Source organism: Triticum aestivum, chromosome 2B (assembly GCF_018294505.1).
Source record: "Triticum aestivum cultivar Chinese Spring chromosome 2B, IWGSC CS RefSeq v2.1, whole genome shotgun sequence".
NCBI classification, from domain to species: Eukaryota; Viridiplantae; Streptophyta; class Magnoliopsida; order Poales; family Poaceae; genus Triticum; species Triticum aestivum.
This window is the reverse complement of record NC_057798.1, coordinates 129,908,493-129,929,196: the sequence shown is the minus strand read 5'-3', so window position 1 is coordinate 129,929,196 and position 20,704 is coordinate 129,908,493. Positions and strand designations below refer to the sequence as shown.

The window sequence follows — 20,704 nt, the reverse complement described above, 5'->3', positions numbered from 1 at the left end:
AGACTCCTGAACCTGCCATCCCTATGGAATATTATGAACAAACACATGATGAAAATCCTGAGGAGGATGACGAGGAAACCCTTGGTAGGGGCAAGAGACAAAGAACTGCAAAGACCTTTGGTGATGATTTCTTCGTGTACCTCGTGGATGATACTCCCACTTCTATTTCAGAAGTGTATGCCTCTCCAGAAGCTGACTACTGGAAGGATGCGGTCCGTAGCGAGATGGATTCCATCATGGCTAACGGGACATGGGAGATCACTGAGCGTTCCTATGGTTGCAAACCATTGGGATGTAAGTGGGTGTTCAAGAAAAAGCTTAGGCCCGATGGTACGATTGAAAAGTACAAGGCTAGGCTTGTGGCCAAGGGCTATGACCAGAAAGAAGAGGAAGATTTCTTCGATACTTATTCACCTGTGGCTAGACTGACCATCATTCGAGTATTACTCTCGTTGGCGGCCTCACATGGTCTTCTCGTCCATCAAATGGATGTTAAGACGGCTTTTCTGAATGGAGAGCTAAATGAGGAAATCTACATGCAACAGCTAGATGGCTTTGTGATAGATGGTCAGGAAAGAAAGGTGTGTAGGTTGCTGAAATCTTTATATGGCCTGAAGCAAGCACCTAAGCAATGGCATGATAAATTTAATACAACTCTGACATCTGTTGGCTTCGTTGTTAATGAAGCTGACAAATGTGTATACTATCGCCATGGTGGGGGCAAAGGAGTTATACTGTGCTTGTATGTTGATGACATACTGATATTCGGAACCAACCTCAAAGTCATTGAGGAGGTTAAGTCGTTTCTATCTCAGAACTTTGAGATGAAGGATCTTGGTGTGGCTGATGTTATCTTGAACATCAAGCTACTGAGAGATAATGATGGTGGGATCACACTTCTGCAATCCCATTATGTTGATAAGGTGTTGAGTCGTTTTGGATATTCGGACTGCACACCATCTCAAACACCATATGATCCTAGCGTGTTGATTCGAAAGTCCAAAGGCATGGCTAAAGATCAATTGAGATATTCTCAAATCATTGGTTCACTGATGTACCTAGCGAGCGCAACGAGGCCTGACATCGCGTTTGCTGTGAGCAAACTGAGCAGGTTTGTTTCCAAACCGGATGATGTACATTGGCATGCTATTGAAAAAGTTATGCGCTATCTGAAAGGTACTATGAATTATGGACTTCACTATACCGGAGACCCGTCGGTACTTGAAGGGTATAGTGATGCGAATTGGATCTCTGATGCTGATGAAATGAAGGCCACAACTGGGTATATGTTTACTCTTGGAGGTGGCGCTGTTTTCTGGAAGTCTTGCAAGCAAACGATCTTAACGAGATCGACAATGGAAGCAGAATTAACAGCATTAGACACTTCTGGTGTTGAAGCAGGATGGCTTCGAGATCTTTTGATGGACTTGCCACTGGTTGATAAACCGGTTCCGGCTATCCTTATGAACTGTGATAATCAGACTGTCATCACCAAGGTAAGAGTTCAAAGGACAACATGAAGTCCAACAAACACATAAGAATGAGATTAAAAGCTGTCAGAAAATTAAGAAACTCCGGAGTGATAGCGTTGGACTATGTCCATACGGCTAAGAATCTGGCAGATCCCTTTACGAAAGGGCTATCACGTGTAGTGATAGATAGTGCATCGAGGGAGATGGGTATGAGACCCACATGGGTTACCATGGTGGTAACCCAACCTATGTGATCGGAGATCCCGTGAAGTAGGACCTGGGAAAACAAGCCAGTGGTGAACTGAGGAGAGTAACTTTACTAACCCACTCCGTTGGAGATGCAATACTCTCGGAAACTGTATGGAAGGATGACTACTGTCTTAATGTGTTCCAAGGCTTATATGTATAAGCAAGATGCTATCCTACAGAGCGATCTTTGGAGGAACATACCTATGTTAGCCCGACTGCTAGTCACAGTCTATGAGATTGGGGTGATCTCTAGTAAGCTCATGAATAGGCCAGGAGTGTGACTTATATGCTCCACCCGAGGGGTCAGCCTTCGGCAGCCCAGTACTAGTAAGACATGTGGTGAAACTTCTTTACGCCAAACTGACAATTCAAGGCATAGTCCATTGTTCAGTTGCGAAGGAGTGTAGCTACTTGCTCTAGGTGAAGCTCAACCTTAACAGGTCTTCACTGAAACACTAGTATATCAAAACAGTATTTGGAACAAAGGACAAAGTGGGCCCCTGAGATCTGGTGGGGGATTGTTGAAATGTGAGATGGGCCTAGAGCCCATATGACAATTTCAGATTTGATCTCTAAGGGCCCATGTAGGTGGCATGACAAGGTGGTGGGAAGTTTAGTCCCACCATGCTAGTGGAAGAGAAGTTGGAGTGGTTTATAAGGGTGGCTCTTCTACATGCTATTGGAGCTTGAGAAGAGAAGAGGCCCTCGCGCGCTCCTCCTCTGCCGCCCGCCTCGCCTCGTCACGACGCGCCGCGGGTTGCGGGAATGAGCCGAGCCGAGCTCACACCTATGCGCTTATTTTTGCCAGTCACTAACGGAGAGGTTCTGACAGCAGGGCCACGATTTGAGACGTCGGATCGTGGGCTGTCACGGACTCGGACATGGGTCAAGCCCACGTCTCTCCACACGGCTGCGTCTATATAAGTGTAGTGTGTCCCCTAACCCTAGCCACCACGAACAGATCACATCTGCTCACGCGCACGCCCGCCGTCGTTCCTTTGCTGCTGCTGCCGCCAGTGATTCCGTCCCGTCCGCCGCGTACACGGTCGACGGGAGAGCAGGTCTCCGAAACCACGCCCTTCTGGTTCCTGTACGGGGTGAGGGGCGAATAGGTTTTTGGGCAGCGATTACGCGACTGCTCGCTTCCGATCATCTACCTCCTCTACGTCTGCGTCGCCTTCGTCGTCACCATGTCCACCGACACCGATCGTGCCGCCGCCGAGAAAGCTGAAGCCGACAAGAAGGCCGCCGAGGACGCCGCTGCTGCCACCAAAGCCGCGGCCTCTGCATGGCCTACTGGAGGGTATAACTCGTTCATCCCGCTCCTGATTATTTTCATATTAGCAATACTAGCAGTATGTGTAGATCTGTCTACTGTTTGCTTAGTACGTGCATGTTTAGATCAAAGTCAGTACGTCATCAACTTAGTCAATGTCATGCTAGTGATTTACTTGTGGATTAATTTAATCGAGAAATTGCCTATTTACTCAACAGGCATCCATTGGCTGCCGCTTCGGCGGGGGACCGGGGAGGTAGGGTACGTCAATGGCGGGTCATTGCCGTCCTCGAGGTGATGGAGGACGGTGTGGAGAGTGCGGCCGGGGGCGCCCCACCACAGGCGGTGGCCCTCACTGTTCTTGGTCCTCCGCACCATTGGCGCCCCGTTGGTCGAGGCCAGCCGTTGTGCCTGCTGGTGCTGGAAGTACGCCGCCCAAGCCTCATGGTTGTCGGCGGCGTACTACAGGAGGGCCCGCTGCTCCTTCGTCAGCGATGCCCGAGCGCGGGCAACCTCGTCGGCGAAGTAGTCGGCGCGCACGGTGACGTCTCGCAGCGAGGGAATGGGGACGCCACCGGCGCTGAGCTTCCACCCCCATCCTCGACGCGTGCATGTCTGGAGGCGCCGGGCGTTGGCCTCGAACAGCAGGTAGGCCTCCCACTCGTGCAATGAGCGGCGGCTGAAGCCATTGGCCGCCGCCCCATCACCGGGGAACCTCTCGCCCGTGAGGAATCAATGGAAGGCTGACCGACGGGCAACCTTGGCATTGATTCCCCGTAGGAAACGGAGGCGATGAGGACGACGAGGTGTGTGGGTCACTAACTCGGCGGACCCGATGTTCTTTCGCGCCAAAATCGATTGCCCCGGCGTCCCCCAGCGCGCCGGGTTCGGCCTGGGTCTGCCGGCGTCAAATTCGGCTCAAACCGGCGAAAAACAGGCTTCTGAAGGTGTGATTGGGCCGATTTTTGGGCGCTGGCGCTAAAAAAACGCCTTGAGGGGTTTGTTGGGGACGCGGCTGGAGATGCTCTAAGACACTGAGTTCCTCGCTTTTCGAAGCTGCTACAAATTGATCCTTGATCCAGTAAGGCACACATAAATCAAAACTACAAGCTAGGTATGCAAATGTTACGTCCTCGAAATATGTGTATGGTGTAATAATCTGACAACAATGTTAGATCGATGTGCAAATACATACTGGATATATGCATGTGTTGCCTGGAGTCCGAAATTTCTCCCATTTTTTGGTCAAATGAACATACAGTACATCACTTTGTATTAAATATGGAGTAGCATATATTGAGTATATTGATTATTAGGAAGTATAGGATAGACTAGGATTCGGTCCTGTCTTGTCTTGTACTCCAAGTTGGTCTTTGTATTTCTATATATACGCCCACGAGGCTCAATCAATACAACGAACAATTACACCAAATTCCTCTCTTTCTTCTAACATCGTATCAGCCTTACATCGATCCTAAATCCTAGCCGCCGCCGCTTCCGCACCTGCGTGCCGGCCCCGGGGCGGTCGGCCTCCATGACCGCCGCCGGGGGCTGTGCCGCCCGTACCTAGGGTTCGTCCGCCGGTCGTGTCGACCGGCTGCACTAGAGAGTCTTTTTCCCAAGCCCTTGCTACGAGTTTTCTCTCTCCCGCCGGTCATCTTGATCGATGGTTTACTGTTTGGTTTTCTGATTTAAGATCGGTTTGCATCGCCCGCCGCCGTCATCGACCTTCGTGCAGCTCTACTTCGACTTTGGCGTCGACTCCGTTAGCCTGTTCAACGACACGACGGGCCTCACGCGACCCGCGGCGGACTGTAAGAGCAACTCCAATGGGGCGACCCATTTCGTCCGCCCGCGTCCGTTTGGGTCGGCGCGGACAGAAAAGATCTCGACGGACCCAACGCGCCGACCGAAACGGACGCGCATCCGCTTTCGTCCGCCTGCCGATCCATTCCCGGTCCATTTTTGAGCCGGATTTGCGTCGGCGCGAACACAAGACGGACGCGCGCGCGCCCTCTCTCCTCCCCACGCGTGCACAACCTCCACCGCCTGCTTCGTGGCCGACGCCGCCGGCCATTTTTTCCGATGAAAAAGGATACATAGATAGTTCTTGCGTACACAGATAAAAAAAAGATCAACTACTCGTCGGTTTCCGACTCTGACTCGGTAATGTCCTCCTCCGACGTCTGAATATAGGCGTCAGCAGCATGCTCGTCCGCGAAGTCCCACCCCGATGTTTCTCGCAGCCTCAATCTCATTTGAGCGTTCAGCTTCCGCGCACGCTTGCCCTCCCGATAGGCGGCTCGCGCCGTCCTCCTGGCCTTCCTCTCCGTCCTCCTCTGCTCATAGAACCGACGTTCGTCGACGATGTCCTGCGGGAAGCGTTCGCGCCACAGCACCAAGGCTTGCACATCCATCTCGGCGAGGGCGAGGCGACGCATCCGCCTCCGGTGGACGCGACGATCCTCGTCGGTGAAAAGCCGCGGGAGAGGCGCTAGATCCTGCGCCCGCTGGCTCGACACGTCAGGAAAATTCATATCCCGACGAGGCCTCAGGAGGCGCCACGCCGCCGCGTTGTACGCGCGGGCCGCCTGCTCAGCGGTGTCGAAGGTGCCGAGGATGAGCCGTTTCTCGCCAAACAAGATCTCGACGGAGAAGGCGACGGAGGGGCGCTCGTGGACTCCGCGAAAATCCGAAGCGTCGAGGATGCGCATCGACATGGTGGCGCACAGGCGGCGAGGCTAGTGAGAGGGGGCGAGACGAGTGGGCGGCGGCGGCGGACTGAGTGTGGAGGGAGCGCCATCTTTTATAACGAGTGTCGGCCGTAGCGCGCCAAAATGCGCACGCGAACATTTCCCATGCTCTGGAGCGCCAAAGCCAGCGCGCGCTAGGCCGAATTTCTCCCACGCGTGCGAACCTTTCCCGCGCGCTGGCATGACCTAAAGCGCGTGCGGTCATGAAATGGGTCGGCGCGTTGGACGCGCTGCCGATCCAAATCTAAAAAAGGGCGAACGGCGGGCGGGCGGTCGACCCAAACAGACAAAAAACAGACAAAAGCACCGTCTGTTTGAGTCGGCCCGTTGAAGTTGCTCTAAAGGTCGTGGTCCGCGTATCCGCACGTTGGTCTGCCCGTCGTTCTTTGCCGTACTTCGCCGCCTCGTTCCGATCAGGAAACCTACATCGACTCCACTGGATCGTGCAGCGCATGGTAGTACATGATGTGCTGGTCCCGCGGCCACTTGGGCAGTTGTACGCTCGTGGTTCTATACGGTCGCCATCCGTGCAACAGGACTACGGCCATCAAGCTAGTTAAAGATCGAATTGCTCTGCATCAGGAAGCTTCACGTGACACCTCATTAGCATGCCTACAACATGCATGTACATGTGCAGAATCAATCAGTCAGCAGCTCGCTTTTCACCTGCGGCCGCGCGCCATCGTCGTCCAAGTGCACTTCGCTACCGCGATTCTGTCCTCCTGCCCGACGATCCACTCCACCTTCATTGCATGTTCGGTCTGATCAACTGTATATGTGCCTTCATCCGTGTCGCGCGACCGACCTGATCAGTGGTTGCGCGTGCCTTCATCGGTTCTGGTGAAGATCTACTTGAGTATGCGCACCTCCATCGATCAAGCATCGGGCTGCCGCTGCATTGCCCTGTCGGACCGCAGCGCCGCCGCCCCGTGGTTCTCCCCGCGGCTGCATGGACCCACGTGCTGCCACTGCGTCGCCCCTTTGGGCCGTAGTGCCGCGGCCCGCGGTCTACCGCCGCCCCGAGTATGTCTGTTCCAGGCTGTCTTCGTGGCGGCACCGACCCTCGCGCTGCCACTGCGTCGTCCCATCGGGCCGCAGTGAGCGTGGCACCCGGTCTCCGCCGCCGCCCGAGGCCGTCCCCGTGGCTGCACCGACTCGCGCGCCCCCGTTGCGTCGCCCCTTCGGGCCGCAGCGCCATGGCCCGCGGTCCCCGCCGTCGCCCCGAGGTCTTCCCGTCGTCGCCCTGACCTGCCCGCCGCCACTGCGTCGCGGCCCGCGGTCCACTCCGCCGTCACCGCGCGTCGACCTCCCGTGGTATGCACCATGCCGTCTCCCTTGGCACGGGAACGCCACCGTCCGCGCCGGTCTTCGTCACACTGTCAGGGTTCTTCGCCTACTTCGAGCACCGCCGCCGCGATCCTAACTTAGCTGCCGCCGCAGCTCTTCTTCGGCCGCCGCCGCTGCTACCCCCGTAGCCGACGCCGCCGCCCGTCCACCTTCTTTCATCTTCGTCCAGCACCAGCCCGTCGCCAGCGTCACCGTCATCTATCCCGACCACTTCGTCTACTCCGACCACCGTTGGTGACATCGGCCCCGCGCCGATGGACGCCGCAATCGTTGTCGAGTTCTTCTCTGCTGGCCTCTCCAACTTCTTCGTCATGGCGTACAGCTCGTGCAGGTCCCAGTCTACGCATGCCTGGTGCTGGCAACACCGCCGCGTGCCTTTGTCCACGACGTGTCCCCGGGCCTGGCAAGCCTGGTGCGACGCTTCGTCAACTTCGTCTTCGTCCGTCTACGCATGCCTGGTGCTGGCAACACCGGCACGTGCCTTCGTCTACGATGTGTCCCCGGGGTTGGCAACCCCGGCGCGACGCGTCGTCAACATCATCTACTTCCTGGCGCACCACTACTTCGACACCACTGCGCCCATGACTAACTCGGCGCCTCCTTGCGCCCGCGGCTCCACGACGACTTCCTCGACACCGGCCACCCCGACTCAACATCGACCACGGCATTCGTCGCACGGCTACATCGACCGCGGCTCCACCACACGCGCTCTCGACTACCTCGACAAACAGCACAAAGGGCTACCACCTTGCTTGAGCAACCTCGCCGGTTTCCACTCCAGCCATAACTTCCGTGATGCGTCGACCGTTACGACTGTGGGGGGGGGGTGTCCGTCGGCTTGCCTTCGGATTCTTCTCCAGTCTCACCGTCCGCGTCGCTACCGTTGTGACTGCGGGGGGGGGGGGGGTGTTGAGTATATTGATTTTTAGGAAGTATAGGATAGACTATGATTCGGTCCTGCCTTGTCTTGTACTCCAAGTTGGTCTTTGTACTCCTATATATACGCCCACGAGGCTCAAGCAATACAACGAACAATTCCACCAAATCCCTCTCTTCCGTCTAACAGCATATACTATGTGGATCGAGCAACCGTTGGTTCTTGTATGCTCTAATTATAAGATCATGCTAGTTTCCTCTGAGTCTGCCTTAGGCTGAATATATGAGCTAGCATCGTCCATGCTTGATGTGTACGGGAAAATATTAGATATATGTGGGTGTTAATTGATTTACCTATAGTTGGCTAATGACAAATGCATATGGGACTAACACAAAATGTTAAGGTAAGAAGTTACTCCTCTATGATGTACATCTTTGTGTGATACATGTCATTTGTAGTTATCACAAAAAGATAAGGCTGATTATTCATGATTTTGGTACGAATATCTGATAACAATGTTGTGATCAATGTGTAATTAAGTCCTCAAAATATGCATGTGTTGTAATCTGACAACAATGTCAAATCGATGTGTAAATATGTTATGGATATATGCATGTGTCTGTTGAAGTTTGAATTTCTCTCACTTTTCCATCAAAAGGAAATACTAGTATTACTAGTATATCACTTGATATTTAATATGGGTAGCATATAAGGCCAACCAAGTATTGAATTCATTTATTTTCATGATCGTCTCATGATCATACAATAAATATAGGCATGATTTTCTCTAGTCATTCACATCTATAAATATGCAAGCCAAGACATGAATACACATTTTGAGGATTCCATTTTGTAAGACACCGCTATAGCAGGGGGGGGGGGGGGGGGGGGGGAGGGGGGGAGAAACAACAACCATGAGGCTTGAGAGGTATCAGGACAACTATTTCTACATTGCAGTGACATAGAGGAGGCGGTGGATCAACGACTCGAGCCTTTTGTAGTGATATTTTAGCCTTACAAGTCAAATGATGAATGATACAAGTCCATTGGTATTGGTCCGTCTTTGTGGCTGCTTCGCCATCTTATGGACCTGGAGGTGGTGAATAGAGGAGTAGGGGTCTTCGCTAGGTGTAATTGTTTTGCATAGCAGCCTGTTTTTTTCATTTCATGGGTCGTTAGGCTTTAAAACCGATCTAATTTGCTCCCTCCCCCCCCCCCCCCCTCAAAAAAAACTATCTAATTTGTGACAGTATGGTCCGGGACGGTGCTTTGTGACCAAATCGTAAAGCGCATGTTTTAAATAAACGACACAGAAGAAGACCAGAGGAGTCATGCATAGCCGCCAGGCAACAGTATCTCTGCTACCTTTCTCCCATGTACCGTGTTTCGTGTTGTCTCAGCTTGGCAACTATGATAGTAGGAGCTCTCAACTGGACTCGTTTGCACTCCTAGGTAATGCAACGGTGTTTCTAATTTTTCTTACTTGGTGGGTGTTTGGTTAGGCTTAACTCATAGCTCAAGCAGCACGACAAGAATCTCATGAGTCGGTGACTACCAACAATTAGTAATTGGGCACGTGCAAACGCACGTATAACAGTAGAAAGGGGTTTCCTCATCTATCCTAGTGAGGGGGCAGTTATTATTTCAATACGATCAACAAAATGGCTAATATGATACTCCCTCCGTTCCTAATTACTTCTCTTAGATTTGTCTAGATACAGACGTATCTAGACACTAATTAATTTGGGACGGAGGTAATACTAATCTACATAATTGATATATAAAGATGTACTAATGTAGTAATTGTTATTGGCAGAGTTTGCTTGTATAGGTTCCGAGGACGATGTGTTGCTTGCTTGTGCCTTCTCCGGACCGGCCACAGTTGTCCTCATGGGTGATTGGTAGGCTCCATCATCCTTGGCGGCGGCTGCCGGGTCGCTAGCTGAGGGAAACGTGGGTGTGGCATCGCGAGGATAAGAGCGCTTCGTGCTTGTATATTCTGCAAAATCAGTCTCCGTTCATGAAAAAATATGACGAGGTTTGGTAACCATGGAGGATGTAACCCTCGCTGCCTCGCCCTACTCGAATCTTGTCGTGGTCATGTTGCAGTACACAAGCAATGATCGTTGTGTTGCGCGTGTGATATGGGTTTTGCTGCATCGAATGTGCACATAGCCGGTGATGTTGTGCATGTCCGGTTGCTGCTAGACAAGTGATTTTGGAAATAATCTGAAGTTTCCTATCAAGGAGATGTATTGGTGTTGATTTTTATTTTAAGCTAGTAGTTCTGAAAATTATTTGAAGTCGTTGATATAGTAGTTTTCCATGCCAACGCCCTATATCCCACGGTTGCTAGACAAATGATTTTGAAAATGTAATCCAAACTTGTATTGTGTGCATATGTGTTGGTGTTGGTTTCCATTTCAAGCTAATAGTTTTGGCAATAATTAGTAATTGGGCACGTGACTACCAACAAATAGTAATTGGGCACGTGCAAACGCACGTGTAACCATAGCAAGGAATTTCCCCATCTATCCTAGTTAGGGGGTAGTTATTTTAATAGAATCAACAAAATGTCTAATAAGATACTCCGTCCCGAATTACTTGTCTTAGATTTAACATGATTGATATAGAGATGTAATAATGTAGTAATTGTTATTGGCTGAGTTTGCTTGTATAGGTTCCGAGGACGATGTGTTGCTTGCTTGTGCCTTCTCCGGACCAGCCACAATTGTCATCATGGGTGATCGGTAGGCTCCATCATCCTTGGTGGCCGCTGCTGGGTTGCTAGCTGAGGGAGACGTGGGTGTGGCATGGCGAGGATAAGAGAGCTTCCTGCTTGTATATTCTGCAAAATCAGCCTCCGTTCATAGAAAATATGATGAAGTTTGATAACCATGGAGGATGTAACCCTCGCCGCCTCACCCTACTCGAATCTTGCCCTGATCATGCCACAGTACACAAGCAATGATCGTTGTGTCGCGTGTGTGATATGATGGGTTTTGCTGCAGTGAATGTGCAGATAGCCGGTGATGTTGTGCATATCCGTTTGCTGCTAGACAAGTGATTTTGGAAATAATCTGAAGTTTCCTCTCAAGGAGATGTATTGGTGTTGATTTTTATTTTAAGCTAGTAGTTTTGAAAAATATTTGAAGTCGTCGATATAGTAGTTTTCCATGCCAACGCCCTATATCCCACGGTTCCTAGACAAATGATTTTGAAAATGTAATCCAAACTTGTATTGTGTTGGTGTGTGTATGTGTTGGTGTTGGTTTCCATTTCAAGCTAACAGTTTTGGCAATAATCAAAACCTGATATGGCTCCTCAGATGGTTTTTTTTAGGGACTCCTCAGATGAGTTTTTTTTTTCAGAAAGAAGTATTCAGGGGAGTGCCCTAAACGTGTTTGAGTACTAAACATGTTTAGTGCTAAACATGGAAGGAACATAGACCGTCGGATTGACATGGTTGAACTGAGATGTGTCGGATCTTCACAACTCTCCTTTTATATAAGGAGAAAAGGGAGATGAGAAGATGAAACATTGATATAAACGACACAGCGGTATAATCGCAAGCTCAATATTGACGAACATACTATAATAATGCTCTTTAATTTGCAGCCAGGCTTTGTTCCTCACAAGTCACAACAACACAATAGAGCTTCGAAGCAGCTTAAGCAATCAGCCAATAAATGGGACGAAAGCTAATTATATTCACATAAAACAACCATAGTTCACCATGACCAAGGTACATTAATTACATAGTTCCATGCCACTGCCACAGTAGATACAACGAGCACGGGTTTTCATACGTGCAAATACTAACACAGTTGTTATTTAGACATTTAGGCAGGCAAACACTAGACACTAATACAACTAATATTCACTTACAGCGAGCTCAGAGAACCTTGCTACCTCCATGTAACCTCCTACTTACTCCAGAATAGTTGTCTTGGCCTGAAAAGTCCAATAAGTTGGCCTCGATCATACTATCTATTTTCTTAGAACTGCCTTGTGGGTTATCAAGAAGCGCCCACAAGTCCCTGTCAAGCGACGTCTCTTTATCCTCCTCCTGATCATTGGCACTACCATCACTATCACTATCATCGAAGCCGACGAAATCCCCCAAAAGCTCGGTAGAAGGCAGTGCTTCATTGTCAAGACCAATGGCAGGAGTAGTAGTACCAGCCATGTCTAGATCAAGAAGAGGAGGAGAAGGAGAAGGAGAAGGAGGAGAAGGCTTACAGGCAACTCCTCGCTCTAGCCTAATACTAGGTAACACAACAGTAAGATAGCCAACACTAACTCTAACTAGTTTCAGCAGGACGGTAGAAAGCATGGAGTTAGCAATTGCGTTTCTGATGTCGGAGAAGCTGATCAGTGCCGCCTTCCTCTGGGTTCTCCTGTATTGCCTCTGTATCCTGCTGAAAAAGCGGTTGATGGAGACTTCCTGCCTACATGTTTCAGGTACACCTGTCTTAATTACTGTATTGATCTTTTCTGAAGTAATAAAGGAAGCAGAGACACACTCACATGGAAAGGGTAGAACCCAATAATTGAACCAAACAGCGCAGCCAATATTGCAATGATTGAGGCAGATGTGGTTCCCAGGCCTGTTAGTTCATGAAAATAATACCATCAGCGTGAGACCATAGCAAATGTTACAACATGTTAATAGCAAAGCCAGTAATTACAAAGGATAGTTAATTAAATATATGTTTTTCTTCGCAGAAGTTTCATAAATGGGCCTGCAAACATTAGATCAGCATTCTCACTATCACAGTAGTAGGTATTGTTAGCAAAATATGCAGAGCATGCTAAAAACATGTTTCGACCCCACAGCCCTCAAAGAGAAATATCACTCCGATCTCCAGATCAATGAACATAACACAATTTCAGCAACAAAGAAGGTTAATATTTATTCAGTAAGAGTGCTGAATATTCTGACACCTTAACTTGAGTACTTGACACAACCCAGCATTGATGTCATATACTCCCTGTGTGATCTAAACACTCTTATATTGGTTTACAGAGGGAGTATTAATTAACATATAATTCTGTACATACACGCCTGTGTGACATGCATGGACCTACGGTAAAACCCTGATGCATATCCAGATGAGGGAACTCACATGATCACGAAAGCTGCAATTTACTGATAAAACCAGGTAGGAAGATTAAAGACCAGATCAGTTCAATACTGGAACAGTAGTACTTCACTGTAATGCTAACACAAGTAGAAAACCCATCTGAACTTACCTTTCTGGTTCTCATGTGCACAATCTTCTGGCTTTAGTTTGATTTGTCTAATCAATCGATTTCCTCTGTCAGCAACCAACAGTGCACAAATTTTGGGGATATAAGTAAGCTCAAAATCAGGCGAAAAGGTAGCATTCTGTGCAGGTTCATCCCTGTGACCAGTCCCCGCTGAGTACCCTCCAGCAATTGTAGTAGTATAACCTACCAATTATATACATTTAAAAGTAATCAGGAGAAATAACACATTATTGGCCAAAAGTGCTTACATAACTTCTCTTTTCCGTGTACTGAAATTGACAAGCATGATTGACAAACACCACATGGCACCAAGGTTTAAAAAAACACTACATGGTACCACTATATATGGATATTACAGCCCTACAAATAGGAGCAAGAAAAACTACTAGACAATGAAATACCATTCCTTAGTTTTCACTTTTCAATGGCATATCTTGGCAGTGGTGACTGGTTACAGATGAATGGAACAAAGGAAAGGTTGTAAGGATCGAGATCCAATATAGTATCATCTTTGAGTTGACATCGATTAGCATCACAATCATGATATCATACAAATCGAGATGTCACAACCACAAATTAAGTGGCAGGCTCATTCAAAACTGTGGAATCATGGGAAGCGAGAAATATGCCGCACATAAGGTGCAGATATGCAGTGGCGAATTCGCCAATTACTGTAGCCATGCTTACACGGTACGGGGGCACAAGTCATCCTCAATCATCCGCAACTAAATTCGCGATCTCAAATAAGGAGCGGAAACGTGAGGAAAAATTCCGATCTATACAACACAACCCAGCCTGATGAAAGCGATAGGTGCACAACATTCCAACACGAGCATTAATGCGGCCGCCGCCACCATTTTTAACTCGGCATCGAACAAACCCTAACTAAACCCTGCGAATGATCAAACGGGCAAGCAAGTTCACCGGCCGAACTTACCGGATGGCGCGACCTTGCGGATGGAGCCGTTGGCGCGGTCGGCTACGTAGACGTTGTCGGCGCCGTCGACGGCGATGCTGCGGGGGTGGCCGTGGCCGAAGGCGCCGGCGCCCCCCGCGAGCCTCCGCAGCCCGGCGTCCGCGGAGACGGGGAGGGGGAGGGTGTAGAGCGTGGATCCGGCGGAGTCGAGGAGGACGAGGTCCCCGGCGCGGGGCCGCGGGAGGAGCGCGTAGGGGTGGGTCCCGGTGGGGTTTAGGTCGGAGACCGTGGAGACGGTGTAGCCGTCCTCGAGGACGAGTCCGGCGCAGGCGAGGAGCGGTAGGAGGGAGATGAGGAGGAGGGTGTGCCCGAGGAGCACGCGCGGAGGTGACGCCATGGCAGATGGGACTGGCCAGGTGCTGCGGCGGGGGAGACGGGAGGGGCTCGGGCTCAGAATGCAACTGGCTGTGGTACAGATGGTGTGGATGGTTGCTCGGAAAACCAGTTTATAAAACAAACACAAAGCAAATGCAAGAGTGCTTGGTTTATGTACTTCTATTTAAAACAACTTCTTTAGTTGCTTTGTGTTAAAAAACATTTTTTGTTGCTTTTAAGTTGTGATTTACGTCATCTATGGTGGAACCCTAGATGCCCGATCTTTCACGATTGGAGGGGATCCTACCGAGAACATGAAGAACACGAGGGAAAACACGAGGGGAAAAATCACTCAAACCAACAAGATTCGATTACACATGTGCTAGATCCTCGAAACACAAAGAGATGCACGATCCACGATCAACAAAATACGATACAAGTGGCAACTCGTTCATCTCCAAGAGGAGGTCTTGAGGGGTCTTCCCATGAAGGGGTCTTGAATCCAAGGTGGATCTTCTCTGAAGAGAGGGAGCGCTCTCTCTCGGTGGAGTAGATCCGTATGGATGAGCAAAGCTCTATCTCACAAATGAGCTAAACCATTGCTAACCCTAGAAAGAGGGAGGAGGAGGTCTATTTATAGTCTAGTGTCATGAAGGGGTAAGTGGGCTTCGGCCCAACACTTGATCACGCATAGGCGTCGGACGTCCGACCGTCATCGGTCATCCGATGGTTCACGAGGGTTCGGACGCCCGGTCCTGGTCGGACGTCCGGTCCGTCGGTCATCCGGAGGCTTTCATACTTCCGATGTTTTGGCTTGGACGTGGTGGTGTCGGTCGTCCGGCCGCTCGAGCATGAACGGGCTGGGACTTGGCTGGCCGGTTATAGCCTCCAGGCATCGGACGTCCGAGAGACGTCGGTCGTCCGATGACCGGGAGTTTCGAGCAATCCTTCTTCTTGTCCATTGAACTTGGTGTCCTTGCCATCTTGTCCATTGGGTGTAGCTGACCCGTGGCTTTCCTCCAAATACCTAATCACACATAGTGACATAGGGTCTCCGCATGAGGTACTAGCCATGTCTCATAAGTAGAAAGTGGAAGTTCGGAGAGGAGCGAGTTCACCTTACCTTCGATAGCCTTTGCTCGAGCTCTTGTCACTGGTCCAAGTGGTGTCGTGGAAGATGTAGGTAGGTCCATGGGTATGACCTTGGGATGCTCCGCTTCATCTCCCCCCCCCCTTGGGAAAGATCCGACCTCGGATCGAATTCTTCATCACCATGGTAGGGAGAAAGATCCTTGACATCGAAGACGTCGCTCATGTTGTACTTGTCGCGCGGGAGGTCGATCTTGTAAGCGTTGTTGTTGTAGCGTGCTAGCACCTTGAAGGGTCCATCGGCTCGTGGTAGAAGTTTGGACTTGTGTTTGTTGGGGAAACGGTCCTTGCAAAGGTGTAGCCACACAAGATCTTCAACGTTGGATATCATGGGTTGCTTGTTGACGTTGAGCTTGGTCGCCAGTCATTGTACTTGGCGCTCGATGGTGTGCCTTGTATCTTCATGCGTCTTCTTGAGGTAGTTCACTCGGGCACTCGCGTCCATGTTGATGCGCTCTTGTAGTGGTAGAGGAAGAATGTCCAATGGGGACAACGGGTTGAAACCGTAGATGACCTCGGCGATGGGTATACTCGGCGATGGGGACAACGGGTTGAAACCGATAGTCGAATGTCTTGCACGGTTGTAGGCATACTCGGCGATGGGTAGGCACTCCTCCCACTCCTTGATATTACTCTTGATCAACATGCGTAGTAGAGTGGAGAGTGTTCGGTTCATCACTTCCGTTTGGCCGTCGGTTTGTGGATGGTATGCCGTGGAGAATAGTAGCTTGATCCCGAGCTTGGCGCATAAGATCTTCCAAAACTAACTCAAGAACTTGACATCGCGGTCCGAGACAATCGTCTTTGGCACTCCATGTAGGCGCAAGATTTCTCTACAAAAAGATTTGCAACATGTGAAGCATCGTCTATCTTGTTGCATGGAATGAAATGTGTCATTTTAGAGAATCGGTCCACAACAACAAACACGGAATCTTTTCCATTTCTAGTCCTAGGCAAACCAAGCACAAAGTCCATACTAATATCTTCCCATGGGTGATATGGAATTGGAAGGGGTGTATATAGACCATGAGATTGAGCTTTGGACTTAGCTTTGTGACATGTCGAACAACGGTTGGTGAAGCATGAGACGTCGCAGAACATCTTGGGCCAAAAATAGTTCTTGGAGAGCGTAGCGAATGTCTTGTCGCATCCAAAGTGTCCCATTAGTCCTCCTCCATGAGATTCTTGCAAAAGTAACAAACGAAGAGAACACTCGGGGATGCAAAGTTTGTTAGCTCTCATAAGATAATCATCTTTGATGTAATAGCGTTCCCAAGATGTATGCGTCAAACACTTGGCATAAGGAGTAGCAAAAGTAGGATCATGCGCATACAAGTATTTTATGTGCTCAAAGCCAATGACATTCAATTCAAGTTTAGAAACAAGCATGCATTTGCGGGAAAGTGCATCCGCCACAACATTCTCTTTGCCCTTAAGGTACATGATGTCATAAGGAAAAGACTCTATGAATTCACTCCACTTAGCATGACGCTTGTTCAACTTAATTTAACCCTTAAGATACTTGATAGTTTCATGGTCGGTATGGATGATGAATTCATGAGGGCGCAGATAATGTTCCCACTTGCGCAAAACTCGCACTAAAGCATAAAGCTCTTTGTCATATATGGGATAATTGAGTTGCGCTCCGGAAAGTTTCTCACTAAAGTAAGCTATGGGGCGCTTCTCTTGCATTAACACACCTCCTATGTCGTACCCACTAGCATCGCAATGTATCTCAAACAGTTTATCAAAGTTTGGTAAAGCAAGCAAAGGAGCATGTGTAAGCAAATTCTTAAGCTCATTGAATGCGGTATCTTGGGATGGTCCCCAAACAAAAGGTGCATTCTTCTTACTCAAAGCATGTAAAGGAGAAGCAATGGTGCTAAAGTTCTTGAAGAATCTACAATAGAAACCGGCTAGGCCAAGGAAACATAGCACTTGTTACAAGTTGGTTGGTTGTGGCCAAGTCTTAATAGCATTGATCTTAGATTCATCTACATGAACACCGTTAGAAGATACTACAAAACCCAAGAAAACAAGCTTATCAACACCGAAAAGGCATTTGTGCATATTAGCATGAAGTCGCTCTTTCCTAAGGGTTTGTAACACGGTTCTAAGATGGGTGACATGATCTTTGAGGGATTTGCTAAAGACAAGGATAGCATCAAAATAGACAACAACAAATACACCAATGTATGGCCTAAGAACAAAATGCATGACTCTCATGAAAGTACCGGCTGCTTCGGATAAACCCATTGGCATAACAAGCCATTCATATAAGTCAAATTTTGTCTTAAATGCGGTTTCCATTCGTCACCTTCTTGTATGTGGATTTGGTAATAGCCATTCTTAAGATCAATCTTAGAGAAAATGGTGGCTCCACTAAGCTCATCTAGCATATCATCTAAGCATGGAATGGGGTAACGATATCTAACGGTGATAGCATTGATGGGTGATACGTCCATTTTGCATCATGCTTTTATATCAATATTTATTGCATTATGGGCTGTTATTACACATTATATCTCAATACTTATGGCTATTCTCTCTTATTTTACAAGGTTTACCATGAAGAGGGGGAATGCCGGCAGTTGGAATTCTGGCTAGAAAAGGAGCAAACGTTGGAAACCTATTATGCACAACTCCAAAAGACCTGAGACTCCACGAAACAACTTTTCAGATTTAATAAGAATTATTGGACAAAAGAAATAGGCCAGGGGGCCCACACCCTGTCCAGGAGGCAGGGGGCGCGCCCCCCTGTAGGGCGCGCCCCTATCTCCTGGGCCCCTGGTGGGCTTCCGGCTGCCATCTTCTGCTATATGAAGGGTTTTCCCCCGGAAAAAAATCATGGGCAAGCTTACGGGACGAAACTCCGCCGCCACGAGGCGGAACCTTGGCGGAATCAATCTAGGGCTCTCGCGGAGCTGTTCTGCCGGGGACACTTCCCTCCGGGAGGGGGAAATCATCACCAACGTCATCACCAATGATCCTCTCATCGGGAGGGGGTCAATCTCCATCAACATCTTCACCAGCACCATCTAATCTCAAAACCCTAGTTCATCTCTTGTATCCAATCTTGTATCAAAACCACAAATTGGTACCTGTGGGTTGCTAGTAGTGTTGATTACTCCTTGTAGTTGACGCTATTTGGTTTACTTGGTGGAAGATCATATGTTCAGATCCTTTATGCATATTATTACCCCTCTGATTATGAACATGAATATGCTTTGTGAGTAGTTACGTTTGTTCCTGAGGACATGGGTGAAGTCTTGCTATTAGTAGTCATGTGAATTTGGTATTCGTTCGATATTTTGCTGAGATGTATGTTGTCTCTCCTCTAGTGGTGTTATGTGAACATCGACTACATGACACTTCACCGTTATTTGGGCCTAGAGGAAGGCATAGGGAAGTAATAAGTAGATGATGGGTTGCTAGAGTGACAGAAGCTTAAACCCTAGTTTATGCATTGCTTCGTTAGGGGTTGATATGGACTCATATGTTTAATGATGTGGTTAGGTTTACCTTAATACTCCTTTTTGTAGTTGCGGATGCAATAGGGGTTAATCATAAGTGGGATGCTTGTCCATGTTAAGGAAGTACCCAAGTGCCGGTCCACCCACATATCAAATTATCAAAGTACCGAACGAATCTTATGAACGTGATGAAAACTAGCTTGACGATAATTCCCAATGTGTCCTCGGGAGCTTCTTCTTCATTATTAGAATTTGTCCAGGCTTATCCTTTGCTACACAAAGGATTGGGCCACCTTGCTGAACTTTATTTACTTTTGCTCGTTACTATTTATCTTATCACAAAACTATCTATCACCTATTATTTCAGTGCTTGCAGAGAAAACCTTACCGAAAACCGCTTATCATTTCCTTCGGCTCCTCGTTGTGTTCGACACTCTTACTTATCGAAAGGACTACGATAGATCCCCTATACTTGTGGGTCATCAAGACTCTTTTCTGGCGCCGTTGCCGGGGAGCGTAGCGCTCTTGGTGAGTGGAACTTGGTAAGGAAACATTTATATAGTGTGCTGAAATTTTCTGTTACTTGTCACTATGGAAACTAATCCTTTGAGGGGCTTGTTTGGGGTATCTTCACCCCAACCAAAAGAGCCAATAGATGATCCTCAACCTACTAAACCTTATGAAAATATTCACTTTGAGATTTCTTCGGGTATGATAGAGAAACTGCTATCTAATCCTTTTGTAGGAGACGGAACATTGCATCCCGACTTACACCACATCTTTGTGGATGAAGTTTGCGGATTATTTAAGCTTGCAGGTATTCCCGATGATGTTGTCAAAAGGAAGGTCTTCCCTTTATCTTTGAAGGGAGATGCAATAAGATGGTATAGGCTATGTGATGATACGAGATATTGGAACTATAAGCGTTTGAAGTTGGAATTTCACCAGAAGTTCTATCCTATGCATCTTGTTCATCGTGATCGTAATTACATATATAATTTCTGGCCTCGCGAAGGAGAAAGCATTGCTTAAGCTTGGGGGAGGCTTAAGTCAATGTTATATTCATGCCCCAATCATGAGCTCTCTCGGGAAATGATCATTCAGAATTTTTATGCTAGGCTTTCTCTTGATAATCGCAACCTGCTCGATACTTCCTGTGCTGGTTCCTATATGCTGAACACTATTGATTTCAAATGGGACTTATTGGAAAGAATTAAACGCAACTCTGAAGATTGGGGTTCCGACGATGGTAAGGAGTCAGGTATGACACCTAAGTTCGATTGTGTTAAATCTTTTATGGATACCGATGCTTTCCGTGGATTTAGCTCTAAGTATGGACTTGACTCTGAGATAATAGCCACTTTTTGTGAAACTTTTGCTACTCACGTTGATCTCCCTAAAGAGAAGTGGTTTAAATATAATCCTCCCGTTGAAGTGAAAGTATTTGCACCTATTACAGTCGAAGAGAAGACTATTACATATAGTGATTCTATTATCCCTACTGCTTATGTTGAAAAACTTCATTTTCCTATTAGGATAAAAG

At 48.3% G+C, this 20,704-nt stretch overlaps 1 protein-coding gene across 2 annotated transcripts; it reads right to left on the bottom strand.

The window, feature by feature from the left end:
- Nucleotides 1–11,660: 11,660 nt before the first annotated feature.
- Nucleotides 11,661–14,655, bottom strand: LOC123043874 (uncharacterized). 2 transcript variants are annotated; one of them, XM_044466464.1, is made up of 4 exons: nucleotides 14,186–14,654; nucleotides 13,231–13,431; nucleotides 12,505–12,584; nucleotides 11,661–12,421 (listed from the first exon to the last, which is right to left on the bottom strand). In XM_044466464.1, exons 1-4 carry the CDS (start codon nucleotides 14,559–14,561, stop codon nucleotides 11,870–11,872), a joined length of 1,209 nt encoding a protein of 402 aa, XP_044322399.1. In that variant the 5' UTR covers nucleotides 14,562–14,654; the 3' UTR covers nucleotides 11,661–11,869. The 2 variants fall into 2 exon arrangements, with proteins under 2 accessions (XP_044322399.1, XP_044322400.1); XM_044466465.1 differs by having other exon boundaries at nucleotides 12,059–12,425; nucleotides 14,186–14,655.
- Between the last annotated feature and the right edge of the window lie 6,049 nt (nucleotides 14,656–20,704).

Coding starts and splice junctions, on each gene's coding strand:
- LOC123043874 (XM_044466464.1), bottom strand. CDS start 14,561: ATGGCGTCACCTCCGCGCGTGCTCCTCGGGCACACCCTCCTCCTCATC. Junction 13,432..14,185: donor CCGCAAGGTCGCGCCATCCG/GTAAGTTCGGCC, acceptor TATAATTGGTAG/GTTATACTACTACAATTGCT. Junction 12,585..13,230: donor TGCACATGAGAACCAGAAAG/GTAAGTTCAGAT, acceptor ATGAACTAACAG/GCCTGGGAACCACATCTGCC.